The sequence below is a fragment of the Hypoxylon fragiforme genome (assembly GCF_022984875.1).
Source record: "Hypoxylon fragiforme strain CBS 206.31 chromosome Unknown GGS25scaffold_1, whole genome shotgun sequence".
NCBI classification, from domain to species: Eukaryota; Fungi; Ascomycota; class Sordariomycetes; order Xylariales; family Hypoxylaceae; genus Hypoxylon; species Hypoxylon fragiforme.
In genome coordinates, this window is record NW_026054756.1 from 4,665,037 (window position 1) to 4,677,210 (window position 12,174).

At 49.5% G+C, this 12,174-nt stretch overlaps 5 protein-coding genes across 5 annotated transcripts; 2 read left to right on the top strand and 3 right to left on the bottom strand.

Annotated features, from left to right (window-relative positions):
* Window positions 1-346: 346 nt before the first annotated feature.
* GGS25DRAFT_527895 (kinetochore complex Sim4 subunit Fta1-domain-containing protein) lies at window positions 347-2,261 on the bottom strand (the record flags this gene model as incomplete). The annotated part of the gene is made up of 1 exon (XM_049265131.1): window positions 347-2,261. The coding sequence occupies exon 1, from the start codon at window positions 1,901-1,903 to the stop codon at window positions 347-349; it is 1,557 nt and encodes a 518-aa protein (XP_049122148.1). The 5' UTR covers window positions 1,904-2,261.
* Window positions 2,262-2,378: 117 nt separating this feature from the next.
* GGS25DRAFT_67589 (uncharacterized protein) lies at window positions 2,379-3,735 on the top strand. Its single transcript, XM_049265952.1, has one exon. The coding sequence runs from the start codon at window positions 2,561-2,563 to the stop codon at window positions 3,683-3,685; it is 1,125 nt and encodes a 374-aa protein (XP_049122149.1). The 5' UTR covers window positions 2,379-2,560; the 3' UTR covers window positions 3,686-3,735.
* A 416-nt stretch (window positions 3,736-4,151) lies between these two features.
* Window positions 4,152-6,681, bottom strand: GGS25DRAFT_67591 (VAC1 protein). Its single transcript, XM_049265953.1, has one exon. It carries the CDS (start codon window positions 6,321-6,323, stop codon window positions 4,344-4,346), a length of 1,980 nt encoding a protein of 659 aa, XP_049122150.1. The 5' UTR covers window positions 6,324-6,681; the 3' UTR covers window positions 4,152-4,343.
* Window positions 6,682-6,941: 260 nt separating this feature from the next.
* On the top strand, window positions 6,942-8,479 carry GGS25DRAFT_473305 (siroheme synthase middle domains-like protein). Its single transcript, XM_049259520.1, has 2 exons — window positions 6,942-7,376; window positions 7,454-8,479. The coding sequence occupies exons 1-2, from the start codon at window positions 7,254-7,256 to the stop codon at window positions 8,150-8,152; spliced, it is 822 nt and encodes a 273-aa protein (XP_049122151.1). The 5' UTR covers window positions 6,942-7,253; the 3' UTR covers window positions 8,153-8,479.
* Window positions 8,480-10,769: 2,290 nt separating this feature from the next.
* GGS25DRAFT_473312 (uncharacterized protein) lies at window positions 10,770-11,272 on the bottom strand. The gene has a single exon (XM_049259521.1). The coding sequence runs from the start codon at window positions 11,249-11,251 to the stop codon at window positions 10,991-10,993; it is 261 nt and encodes an 86-aa protein (XP_049122152.1). The 5' UTR covers window positions 11,252-11,272; the 3' UTR covers window positions 10,770-10,990.
* Between the last annotated feature and the right edge of the window lie 902 nt (window positions 11,273-12,174).

Below are 12,174 nucleotides of genomic sequence, written 5' to 3' on the forward strand. Positions count from 1 at the left end.
TTCACGAATTGCATGGATGGCCTCAATTTACTGAGGCGATTTCAGGTGGAGGGGGGAGACGAGCACGTTAGATACCCGAGAATCAATCAGGAATGAAATAATCAAGATTACATTGCATGTTGCTGTTGAATAGTTGAATAATGCAATGCGTAAGGGGTATCATTAACTCCACTTCCACCCACCCGTCTATCTGTAGTATGGGTAAGCAAATGGCTACCTAGGTATTCTTCCATCTACCTAGATTCATGTATAATAAATATACATGCTGCCCTGCCGAACTGCCTCGTAGGTACCTAGGTAATCATAAAACGCCATAAGCAGGTATTACACAAGTAACTACTACCTACTACAGCTGCACCATCGTCCGAACAACAGCATCAGACCTCCACCCACCGCCCATCCCCGCCCCCCTCCCCTTCCTCCTCCCACGAGCCTTCCTCGTCAACCCCTTCATTAACTTCCACACAGCCGACTCTCCTCCTCCTCCTCCTCCTTCTCCTTCCTCATCGATCTCGTTACCGTCATGACGAGGGGGTAAGGGTGCAGGAGGAGGGGGAAAGACTTTGAGCCTGCCCTCGGACAAGGCAAAACCGTCGCAGGCGACGCGCTGGACGCGGACGCCCGGGTGGAACATGTCGAGGCCGAGGTGGTGCCAGGTGTATGCTGCGAGGGCTTCGGTGAAGGGCTGGGGGATTGTCTCCGTCGGTTCTGCGTCGTTGTCGTTGATGTGGTTCTCGCGCCGCCACGCCCACCCCTCTTCGTCCTTGCCCCCTGCGAGTTTCCGGCGCCGCCTGTTCTGGTGCTCGTCCGAGAGCACGGTTGTTGCGCCCGCTTTCCGCTTTCTCGCGCCTGCTGTCGCGGGGGAGTCGTTGTCGTCGAGACCCTTGCCCATGCGGAGGAAGCGCCGGACTTCTCGCGCGGGGATGCTGATGTCGATGGTTTTTAGGCCGAGCTGTGGCGGTTCGAGTTTCCGGGAGCTAGGATCTTCGTTGTTGTTGTTGTTGTTGTTTTCTTTGCCATCGGGTGTGGGCTCTGGGGGCCCGATGTGGAAGCCAAGCGTGAGGAGGACGTCCTTGCTTAGAGCGCGTCTGCCGGGTGTAGATGGGCTGTCCGAGAGCCACGTTTCCCAGGCGTTGACGAGCGTCCGCGTGCCCAGGCCGAGGGGGGCAATGCGGCAGTCGAAGGTGCTGGAGAGGAAGTCGAGGAGCACGGCTTTGAGTGGGACGGGCATCCGGAATAAAATTAGTGGCAGGTCTAAGAACGCACTTTGATCTACGTCGCCGGCGCGCGAGCCATTCCCCTCCGTCTGCCACGTCCACGACGGCTGGTTACTACTAGAGTCTGAAGCGTCCTCATCTCGGCTGAGATCAGGCAGGAGCAGAGCGCCGAACCGCGCATTCTCGTACGTCAGCTCAATACACAGCACGCGGGGTCTCCCTCCCCGCTCACTACTGTTGCTATCATCGTTACCCAGCTCCGGACTGCCCTTCCGCCGGCTCTTCCTCCCCTCGAGGACCTGCGAGGCATCAAGCCACCGCCAGTCCACGCTGATCAGCGCACCGGTGCGTCCCAAAGACGCGTCGCTCTCTAGTCCTACTTGCACGCCCCGGACGACGTCGCCAACGAGGGTGTCGCGCAGGCGTCGGGCTAGTACTAGCAAGCGCGTAGGCGTCAAGGCCTCCTTGCTGCCGACGTGGAGAGGAGACGCACGGTAGGTGGTGAAGGTGGTGCTGAAGAAGCGCGGTACTTCTGATGTGCTCTCGAAGGATTGGTCAGCGCTGGGATGGGTGGAGGATGGCGCCTCGGAGCGGGAGGGAGATGGTTCGGGGGCGGGTGAGGGTGAGGGTGAGGCAGCCACAGACTCAGGCTCGGCCTCGATCGGCTTGCGTTTTCTGGGAGGCATTTATTTTGGTGTATGAGGTCCTGGGCGGCCAATTGTAGCTCTTGAGGCCTTCTTAAGAGGTGTGTGTAGTGTATTGCGCCGTGGGGATGTCGTCGCGATGACCTTATCGAAGGGGGATCTCGACGCGTCGATCGGCGATAGAGCTTAGAGCTACTCAGGTTTAAGGTTGATTCCAGTATTCTCTCGGGGTTTCTCGGGTTTTCCTTGCAAGTAAATATTTTTGCAATAGTTTTGAATTAGATGCTAGTTCGTATATACTACATAGTGCTGTGTATGCTGTGTAGTGACAATAATGTAGGTTCCTGTTCAATTGTTTATCAACTGATAACAATTAAGGTTAGTGGGGACATCCTCGCGCTAGTACCACTAGTAGTACGGCATAGCTAAGGGACCTACCGCTAGGTGTTAACAGGGGTTTTATGGGTACTATATCGAGGGGTCCCTTCCCTCCTTGCCTTGAATCATTCAAGCTTAGCTGCAACTTTATCGTCATTGCTCTCACTTCTCCAACTTTCCCTTTTTTATTTGATTTTTTAAACTTCACTGAAAATTCCTGAATCATTCAACACCCCAATCCTGATAAACTTGACCCAAATCCATGGCGACGTTACCTCAGACCAACCACCAAAGAAATTAACTTACACCGGATTAAACCCAATGGCCTCATCCTCACCCTCATCATTCCCTTCACCCTCCCCATCCCCTGACCGCAGAACCCCTATTGGGCCTCTCTTCACCAAATTCCCCGAGCTCCCTCCCGAGATTCGCCACCAAATCTGGCGTGCTGCCCTCCCAGAACCTGGCATAAACTTCTTCAACGTCCACTGCATCCCCAACGACCACAACGGTGCCAACCGGAGCACCTCCCCCCCGTGGCTGTACCTCGACCTGCGGCGTCTGTCCATCCACGACGACGACGTCACCGTCGAATCCTACGATCCCTCCGCCTGGCTTGCCCGAGATATCCTCTGCCGCGTCTGCCACGAAGCTCGCGCCACCTGTGCCCTCTCTCCCTCCGAGGGCTGTGTGATTGTGCTGACGCGCCCCAAGCGAGGCCTCTTCGTCCGCGCAGCCGATGGCCAAATCCGCAGTCTGACCCCCGTGACCAGCTACGGCGCGGCACCTGTCATGCTCGGTGGGCCGGGGACAGAGCCTCTAGAGCGACGCAAGATTCGCGTCCGCTCTAACGACGTATTATGCTTATCCCTCGAAAACTGCAGCTTCAATCTGCCGTATGAGGAGACTCCCATGATCGACGGCGGTGGCCGGAATGCCGGATACGACCAAGACTACTTGGGCTTGGATGACGGCCTCGACGCTGATGACATTGGCTGGGCGTATGACCCACAACTGACGCCACCACTGCCGGGGGCCATCCCGTCGTCACGATTGTGCATCGGCATGGCGCGAGCCAGTCGTGTCGCGCTTGGTGCCGCGGGAGAGGTAGCGCGGGACTTATTGACCTACGGCCAGTCTACCTGGGGCCTACAGGATGACTCCTTGCTACGAGTACCACAAGTCATGTTCGAAGCGTGCAAGCAAGAACTAGGTGACCGATCAGTCGACGAATTAGGTCCACACGGGGCAAAAGGAGGCGTGGAAGTGCTTTGGGATCGATTCGGCGATCGCTACGTCAAGGTACCATGGGACGGCGCCGAGGGCTTATTCTCTGCCGAGTATCGGATCGCCAAGGTCTGGCCCGAGTCCAACGACATCCGAGAGAGATACCTGCAGTCTGCGATGCTGCAGTCGCCCAAGAGGCTTGTTTCTCGACCGCGTTGAGGACTTGACTTGGGTAACTATGGGTGGTTGGACAGATGTTGAGTCTTTACAGTCTACCCCGAAGTGTATGTCAATTTGGTAAGTATAGGTACCTAGGTTAACTAGGAGGTGTGCATATACTCTATATAGATGCTATTTATGAGATGAGTTGAGTTGAGTTGATAGACTATAAGCTGTTTGTTCAATGACCCGGCAGCCCAACTTTTTAATAGATTATTAGGGATATTGATTTTTTGAGCTCTTTTTTTTCTTACATAAATGTAGATCAAATTCATTGACTCGTTACCTACCTACCTTTACCTTGCAGCAAAAGCCTCCTTGGTGAAGAATACGGCTGTGTAGGATTTTCCGTCTGACAAAATGTTTACCATGTAGTAACTTCCAAGGTTTTGAATAAAAAGACAATAAATACCTCCGTAAATATAGATATAGACAGACAGAGGATGGTGTTCATACCCAAACCAACGCCATGCAATGCAAGAATAGCTGAATACTGTACAAATAATGAATAATGTAATCCTCATCCACTTCCAAGTTAGGTTTCTCCATGCTTATTTCCTTATCTCCTTATTATTATACCCGTAGTCTCTGTCACCACCGCATGTAGGTCCCTAACCCAGGTAGGTCTCTGAGGTAGGTACACAGCCTACAGAAGCAATCACGAGACTAAACCGGGCGGGCCATTCGCATAGAGGCCCTGCCATCTATTCTCGACGACCGTAACCTTACTCCTCACGCTCTCGATTTCCACATCCAGCTCCTCGACGTTCCGCGTCAGGGCGCTTACCTCCTCGAACCGTCTGGCTCCGTGCGCTCCGGTGATCATCTGTTGCACCATGTACTTTTGCTCCTCTAGCACAATGAGCCGCTCGCGTAGATCCTTTTCTTCTGTCTCCAACGCTGATACCACCGTGCTGGTCTCACTTGTTTGGCTGGCTGTCTCGAACACGTCGCTGTTGTTGCGTAGCGGGCTTGCTACATGACTATTAGCCAGTAGGCGATTTCTGCTAGAGCCGGAACTGGAGCTACTATGCTTTAACATTCGTGGCAGATTTTTAAGAGATAGCATGTGCAAGTGTAGGAACGAGGATGCTGCTTGGTGAATAGACTTTTGTAATAACTGCTGCGTCGGGCTGTCCGTCTTCATGTCGCGGATGCGCCGAGCTGCTACATCATACTTGGTGAAGCTGTCCGTGAGTCGTTTTCGGATTTTAGATGCCTCCTGGATTTGTACATGACTTGGTGGTCTATCCTCATCCTGCAGTGGTACGAGGGCTCTTTGAAAAGTGGGCAATAATAGCTGAATACCACGTTCAAATTGCTTTAGTGTCTCGTAAGCACGCTGATCTGGGGGTTTATGCACAATCGAGTCCATGAAGTCTCTCTTGGAGAAGGTGGTAAATTTGCATTCCCGGCACATGCGAATATCAATACTGATGGGGTTGCCTCCTGCCGGTTTTTCGGAGGCGGGAACGGATGGATTCGCAACATTTAGACCTATCTCCAATGAGCACACAGTTTGAGGATCTGCGCATACCACTCGTCCACATAACCGACAATGATGCCTCCTAAACGTCCAGGAGAATTCCTGTTGGCAAAACGGACATTTCGGGACTTTGCCATCATCCTCCCACGTCACAACTGATTGCTCGATAGCCTTTCTCTGGTTCCTCTGCGCCGCTAAAGACAGCAAGCCCGTACCACTGCTTGCCCCGGCCTCTTCAGGCGGGTTTGCGAGTAACTGGGTCAGCTTAGTAAGCCTCTTTTCCAATCGAGATATTTCGAGTGTCTGCCTATCGACCTTCTTCCTTCGTATTGCGGCAAAATCTGGCGTATGATCCCTTATTAAGCCGCTATGATCGTTATATCCTTCTCTTGATTTGTAACACGTTTCACATACCCGATACCAATATCCCCTCACCGGTTCGTGCGACGCTGACCTCGATAACTTCATCTGATACATGGTATGCTCCTCGCAGAACAATCTACCACACTGCCTGCAGTTTATACTACCATTGACAGCCCCCAATCTCTTACCACATGCCGGATCTGTGCATGAATCATTCAAACCCTGCCGCTGCCAGTGGGATTTGGTTATTATATCGTCAGGGTCTATAGGTGATTCTGCAATGGGAGCTCTGGGTGTCCTTGGGGTGATAGGAGGCGGTGTCGCAGCTGATTCGTTCGACTCGAAGACATCAAGGCCACGAAGCTTCTGATTGATGAGGGATAGGGGCTGGAACTTCTTGGCCTTAAGGACTTGCTTATCAATCCATGACTTGACTTCATCGTGCTCGAACTCGGGTAGCTCCTGGTGGATATCATCGATGTGGCGGTTCAATTGCAAGAGCGTTAACATCTCCTCCTCACAGATGGGACATACGAGCTTTGAGCCTGGCTGGCCGCCATTGCTTGGGCCACCCAAGCTAATATTAGAGGTGAGATCCTGAGGGAAATCAGGTGAAAGGCTCGGGGTTCCAGGGGAGATAGATGTAGCGGGAGATCCAATGGATAAGGTGCTGTCGGACGGGGCGGACGGACTGGCAGCCCTCTCTCTCTGAATGGCTGGAGGAGCTGGGGGTGCGAGACCTTTTCCACTGCCTAGTATTCTTCCTCCACCGAGCTTGCGACCAGACATGATGATTTTGCCCTAGAATTAGTACTAGAGGGCAAAAGGTGGCTGTAGTATTCCCAAAGCCATGAGAGCTTTGTATTTCCAGGTATCGCACCCTCTACTACCTCGCCTTCGGAACCCCTGGAAAGGAAAGGGAGTCGGGGAAATTAGAGTTTCGAGAAAGCGATAAGATTCGGTGATGCGAAGTAAAGTCCCATTTGTCCATCCGATAATAGTTGGCGATATATAGATGTGTCGGAATTTGAATTCGTAGGTACTTGGAAGTTGGAATGTTGTAAGAAGTTGGAGAAGTTACGGCGGCGCAAGGCAGAAACATTAGATGCTACAACTTGCGGCGGTTGCAGCTGCAGTTGCAATTACAGTTGCAATTTACATTGTCCAGGGCTCTTTCAAGCTAATAACTACGAAGTACTACTAGTAGTACATGTACCCAGTAGGTGACTGGGACAGTATGGTACCTGAGATTTGATAACTGCAGGATGACGCATGTTAGTGCAAGCTAATGATTCCCTGCTCACCGCTATCAGTTATCCCCCACCAAGGATTGTACTGTATGTATTTTACACTAGCAGGCATAATAAGTGACTTTAATGTTTAGTTAGTTAGTTAGTTAGTTAATGTCTACACTAATCAGTTAAAGCTTGTCGCGTGCCAACTTTTTTTTTCGTCATCACATCAAATCTTTCTCACTGCCATTTATTTATTTATTCAACAACGTATCAAAACTCTTGATGCTCCTCATTCGTAGCCTTTCCTCGGAGAAATAACATGTAGGTAATTAAAAACCAACAAACCAAATCATAGCCAGACAAGACAAAACAAACATGCCTTGACTCTAGTGGTCTCCTTTCTTCATCTCCTCTTATCTTGTCTAGAAAGTAATTCTTGCTGGCATAATGCAGTAACCGCATATTATTCTTTATCATTGATAGAATGGCAAGCAATAGCGACAACGTCGGCAATGTCACCAAATTTCCTAAAGTCCAAGGAGGCGGCAGTCTGATTCTGGCCTGGCAGATAAAGAACAAGCATGTTCTAGTAGTTGGGGGTGGTGAGGTGAGTAATCACAGACCGAATGACTAAACCCTCATTTTCATGAAAGGTATCATGTCTTATAATCTATATTTGAATAGGTCGCGGCAGGCCGCATTCTCAATGTTCTCAACGCCGATGCTAAGGTCACTGTTGTGAGCCCATCTTCCGGACTCAATCCAGAAGTGCGATATCGCATCACCAATCAGGAGATCACCCACGTCGATCGTGTATTCCAACCCTCAGACCTCGAGACTCTACCCCCAAGTAATGGACCCCCTGATATGGTCCTTGTTGCCGTTGACGATCCCGCCGCCTCTACCCAAATCTGGAAACTTTGCAAGGAGCGCCGTATCCCGGCCAACATCGCCGATGTGCCCCCCGAATGCGACTTCTATTTTGGTAGCATCCATCGCGATGGTCCCCTACAGATCATGGTCAGTACCAACGGAAAGGGGCCAAGGCTAGCTGCCAGCATCCGGAAATGGATTGGGAATCAGTTGCCCACCGGTGTTGGCGACGCCATCGAGAGGATTGGTGAGCTGCGCGCCAAACTACGGAAGGTAGCCCCTAACCCCGAGGAAGGTCCCAAGCGCATGCGTTGGATGATAAGGGTCAGTGATGTCTACAGTTGGGATGAGATGTGTGGGCTCACGGGTGAAGATATGGATAACCTCCTAACATTTTACCCTTCCAATGAGGTACCCCACTTGGACTTGCTTAAGGCCATGCGGGGTGGCAAGTCTGCTGAGGACATCGATATCTTTGACGGGTCGTTTGGCTTCAGTGTCGTCGCTTGAAGTGGACCGGCGACCACGTCTCGCATTTGATGACATTGCTCAGGGTCATACGTATATGGATGTCATATATAACATCTAGGAACTTCCATGCCCACAAAAGATTTGATTATATAAATTGAAGTTGTATTATCGATCTTCCAATATATTCGCTTGTTGTACAACTCTTCTGGAGGTTTTGGATTGGGTTTGTCCACTATAAAGGATGTAGATATCCTAAGAATATCTTTGTATTGTACTATTTCAGCTACGTACCTGTCAATTGTCTTGGAAGTAAGAAGTGGCTCCTTACAATGAATACTATGAACGTGAGAAATTCTCACTTGGTGCCATGGTATTGAAACAGTTGCGTTCGCTTCCTAACCTAAGATACCTACCTAGGTAGGTACGGCACCTATTCGCTTTCAACTACTAGGCATCCATGGATGTAGCAAGTTCATTTGTAAAATCCGTCTTGTTTCCATAAGGAATCATTGCTCCTAGATATTCCAGTATTCTTTGAGTTGGCTCAAGGGTAGGATGGGTCATTGTACAAAGAACAGTCACCTAAGATAATAAGTATTCAAGCCTTCGGTACCCATATTAACCGATTATAAGGATAGACAGTCACGATGTATACTCCAGCCCGGAGGTAATACTAAAACCTATAGTACCAAGTTCAGGTGAGTGCCTGCTAGGTTAGGCACCTCTACTGTACGCCAAGTTGAGAAACCCTCTGTCTTAGCTCAAATTTATGAAAATATAGGTGCCTATGAAAGCGTTATGAACTCAAGCTTATGTTCGTATTGCTATATTGAGTCCACCCTATCATTTCGATCTAATTTTACGTTTGATCCCTTGGGAAAATTGCCAAGTAAGCCTTCATGTATTATCCGAGATCGACACTCACTTCCACCTGAACGGGCCGACATCTAGGTCGACGACTAAGAGTGACAGGAGCATAAGAATAAGTTCAACTTACTTGGGCAGTCTATTAACTTTGACTGTCTGCCTACCTAGTTAGGCCTAGTATTTGGTATGCATCAAGCACTTGTATAGGAGTCATTATTATTAATATTAGGAGTAGGTAGCGAGAAACCGGCAGTGTAGGTAATAGGTATAGATATTTGTAAGTGCTTAGGCATACACTAAATGCCAAATAGTCTATGCTAATGGCTTTCTCATCCGAGTATATCAGCCACAGGTACAGATACCTCCCTACCTACTCACCGTACGGAATCCTCACCGGCAGAGCAGCATATCCGACAGCCTCCCGGGATTGCTTCATCAGATAACTATGGTGGACGCTCTTCTTCGGCCACCTCCCGCACTGTCATCGCCGATCACTGTGGCCTAGCGCTATACCCCATCTCAGGGACGGATCGAGCCTATCCTCTTGCCTTGCTGTCAACCGGCGAAAGCCCAACCTGAGAGATCCACTTTGCCTTCGCCAATGAGCACTCTTTTCGCTTGTGAGGAGTTCTCGTGGCTTGACCTGGAAAGGCGTCGCGGTCAGGTAGGAAGACTTTTGGTTGGGGGGGGAGGGTCAGGCAGACGCGAGCATCTTAATTTTGTTGAACTGGGGGAGGCTGTCAACACTCCTTGATGGCTAGTTCGCCTATCTGGTTAAACAGAAGTCTACAAGAGTTAAGCCTAGCGAACTGATATGATACATAGTACAAATTTGGAAAAAGTGTCTCGTAAAGGGGGGTATCCGTTGAAGTATAGTATCGCCAAGTTACTGTGTTGAAAAGCGAAGGCTATCAGTAGATGAGGATACTGATGCTCTTGGTAGGCATCTAGGTACCTAATCCTAACCGGTGACGAAAATAGAAACTTACAACCCATAGTAGATATACTAGATGGTGGTGATAAGCTGGTGCATAACGTCGCTGTGGGATCCATGTGCAGATCTCATGACTCTAAGTCGATGCTGTTTTACCTGCAGAAACCTCCTCGCTCGTCCTCCTCGCTCCACGTGTGATGCTAGATCGCATAATGGGCTTTTTTGCGGCTTGAGATGCTTAACATGTAGTTCCGAGCCCCTTATCCGGTGCGAGAAGACCATGGAAAATAAGAAAAATAAAAATAACAACCGCCACATTGCTGTAGCTACATGACTAGAATCGAGAAGCCACTAAGTACGTAGATAGTCCTGCTAGTAACCATCGTCACAATAGGTAGCCGGTGGCCATAGCTTATGGGGAACGGTTCGTACATGCAAATTGATAGTCCGTTTGTACGTGAGACATACCTAAGTCTGCTACATACGCGTCCAATTTGGGTAGGGTGAGATCTATCAAATTAGAGGTTCATAATACATGAGATTCTCTATGCCCCTTACTTAGGTATTAATTCTATATCGTAACTTGTATAGCCTCAAACATCCCTGCTGTCGTCCATCCCCGGAGAGGAACCCTATAGGCTCACTTATTCATCCTTCGATTATATACGCACATACATACATACGTCTACTAGGTAAGCACTTACGATAGCATGTGGAGGGAGGGGAGTACACGCAAATGTGAGAGAGCCTCGATCATACAGTACGAAGCGCCGAGGGCTTGTGGCGCCTCGCGAATCTATGGATCGACAATCCTAAGGCCTCGGCGCAGGTAGGTGGAGTAGGCTATAGACTATGGTATGAGGCGTTATTTGGGAAGATCTTTGAGGTTGAATATAGATTCACATTGCTAGCAAGCTCACGGCTCTTCGGCACACGAACTTGATCAAGTGGCATTTTTCGTTTTCTATCTTTGCCATCTAGGTACCTGATACATACCTGGACATAGATAGATGTCGGGTTGACAGCTTCTACATTTCTTGTCTTCTTAGGACTTGGGTATGTAGATTAATACCATTCTACGAGTGTAACGACACAGCCCTTCCGTTGCAATGAAAAAGCTCGCGTAAATCTGTATATTCGAGAAGCATGTACGTATTACCTACTATGAAAGGTAGTGGTAATTCATATGCAAAGTTAACGAATATTCCGCTTCTCTTCCCTACATAAGTCAGGGATACTAAGGGAGTAGAAGCGAGAGAGCCTCCAATACGAGTTGGTAACGTAGCAGGGAAAATTTTCATCAGGCTTCCTAGGTATGTTCTAGAACTTGGTAACATTCCGATTCTCTTTGGCCGAACAGTATACGTACTTGCAGCAGCAGAAGAGACGGTCAGTCGCGCGTCTGGTGGTGGATGGCGTTCCGGATGGCATGATAATCAAAGCCACACTGTCCCTAGTAAAGGGATGCAACCAATACTTGCGAGGGAGCTTCGCTGGCTAGTATGCAAAGCATTCCTACCTGCCTACTTACCTACCTATCTACCTATCTACCTCATGTACAGTACCTACTTAGTCCCAAGAGTCGAATTGACAAACTCATCTCCGGACAGCTTCGAGACTATGAGACCTTTGGGGGAGAGAAAGTAATCAGTTCGGTAAGAACGGACAGAAGAAGCAAAAGGGCTCCTCCTACTGAGATCTATTTAGCGAGTCGTACTTGGGGTCTCCCTGTAATATGCCTACATCTTGACCCACGTAGTAGGTAGGGAGATTCTGGGGCTGACTGTGGCTTCATGGCTTAATGTTGAATGTTGCACAGTCATTAAGGTATACACATGTACATACGTATGTCGTTACCGACAGTGGAAACGGTACTAGGTTAAGTGCTTAGGCATGTATGTAATAGTGATCTTCTCCAGGTCTTGTATTCTTCTACGCTTTCCTCATCCAAGCAGAACCTGTTTCGGGGGTCGAATACCGTATATGTATCACGGAAAGATGCAATTAAGATGGAAACATACCTACGCAGCAAGTACACTACAGTACGACGAGCGTGACTCGTGTTTTTTCGAGTCAACAAGATTTCATCTACATAATGTACTCGTCGCTCGAGATCAGGCAGTACCTACTTAGCCCCAGATCCAGTGACCCCTTGCCAGGGGTCCAAGCGGCGGGTGGCCGCATGAATCGGAAACATGCCGTAGAGAAATTCTCTCGCAATTATTCGGTCCACAGCCATTCGTTCGACGGTACTGATCTT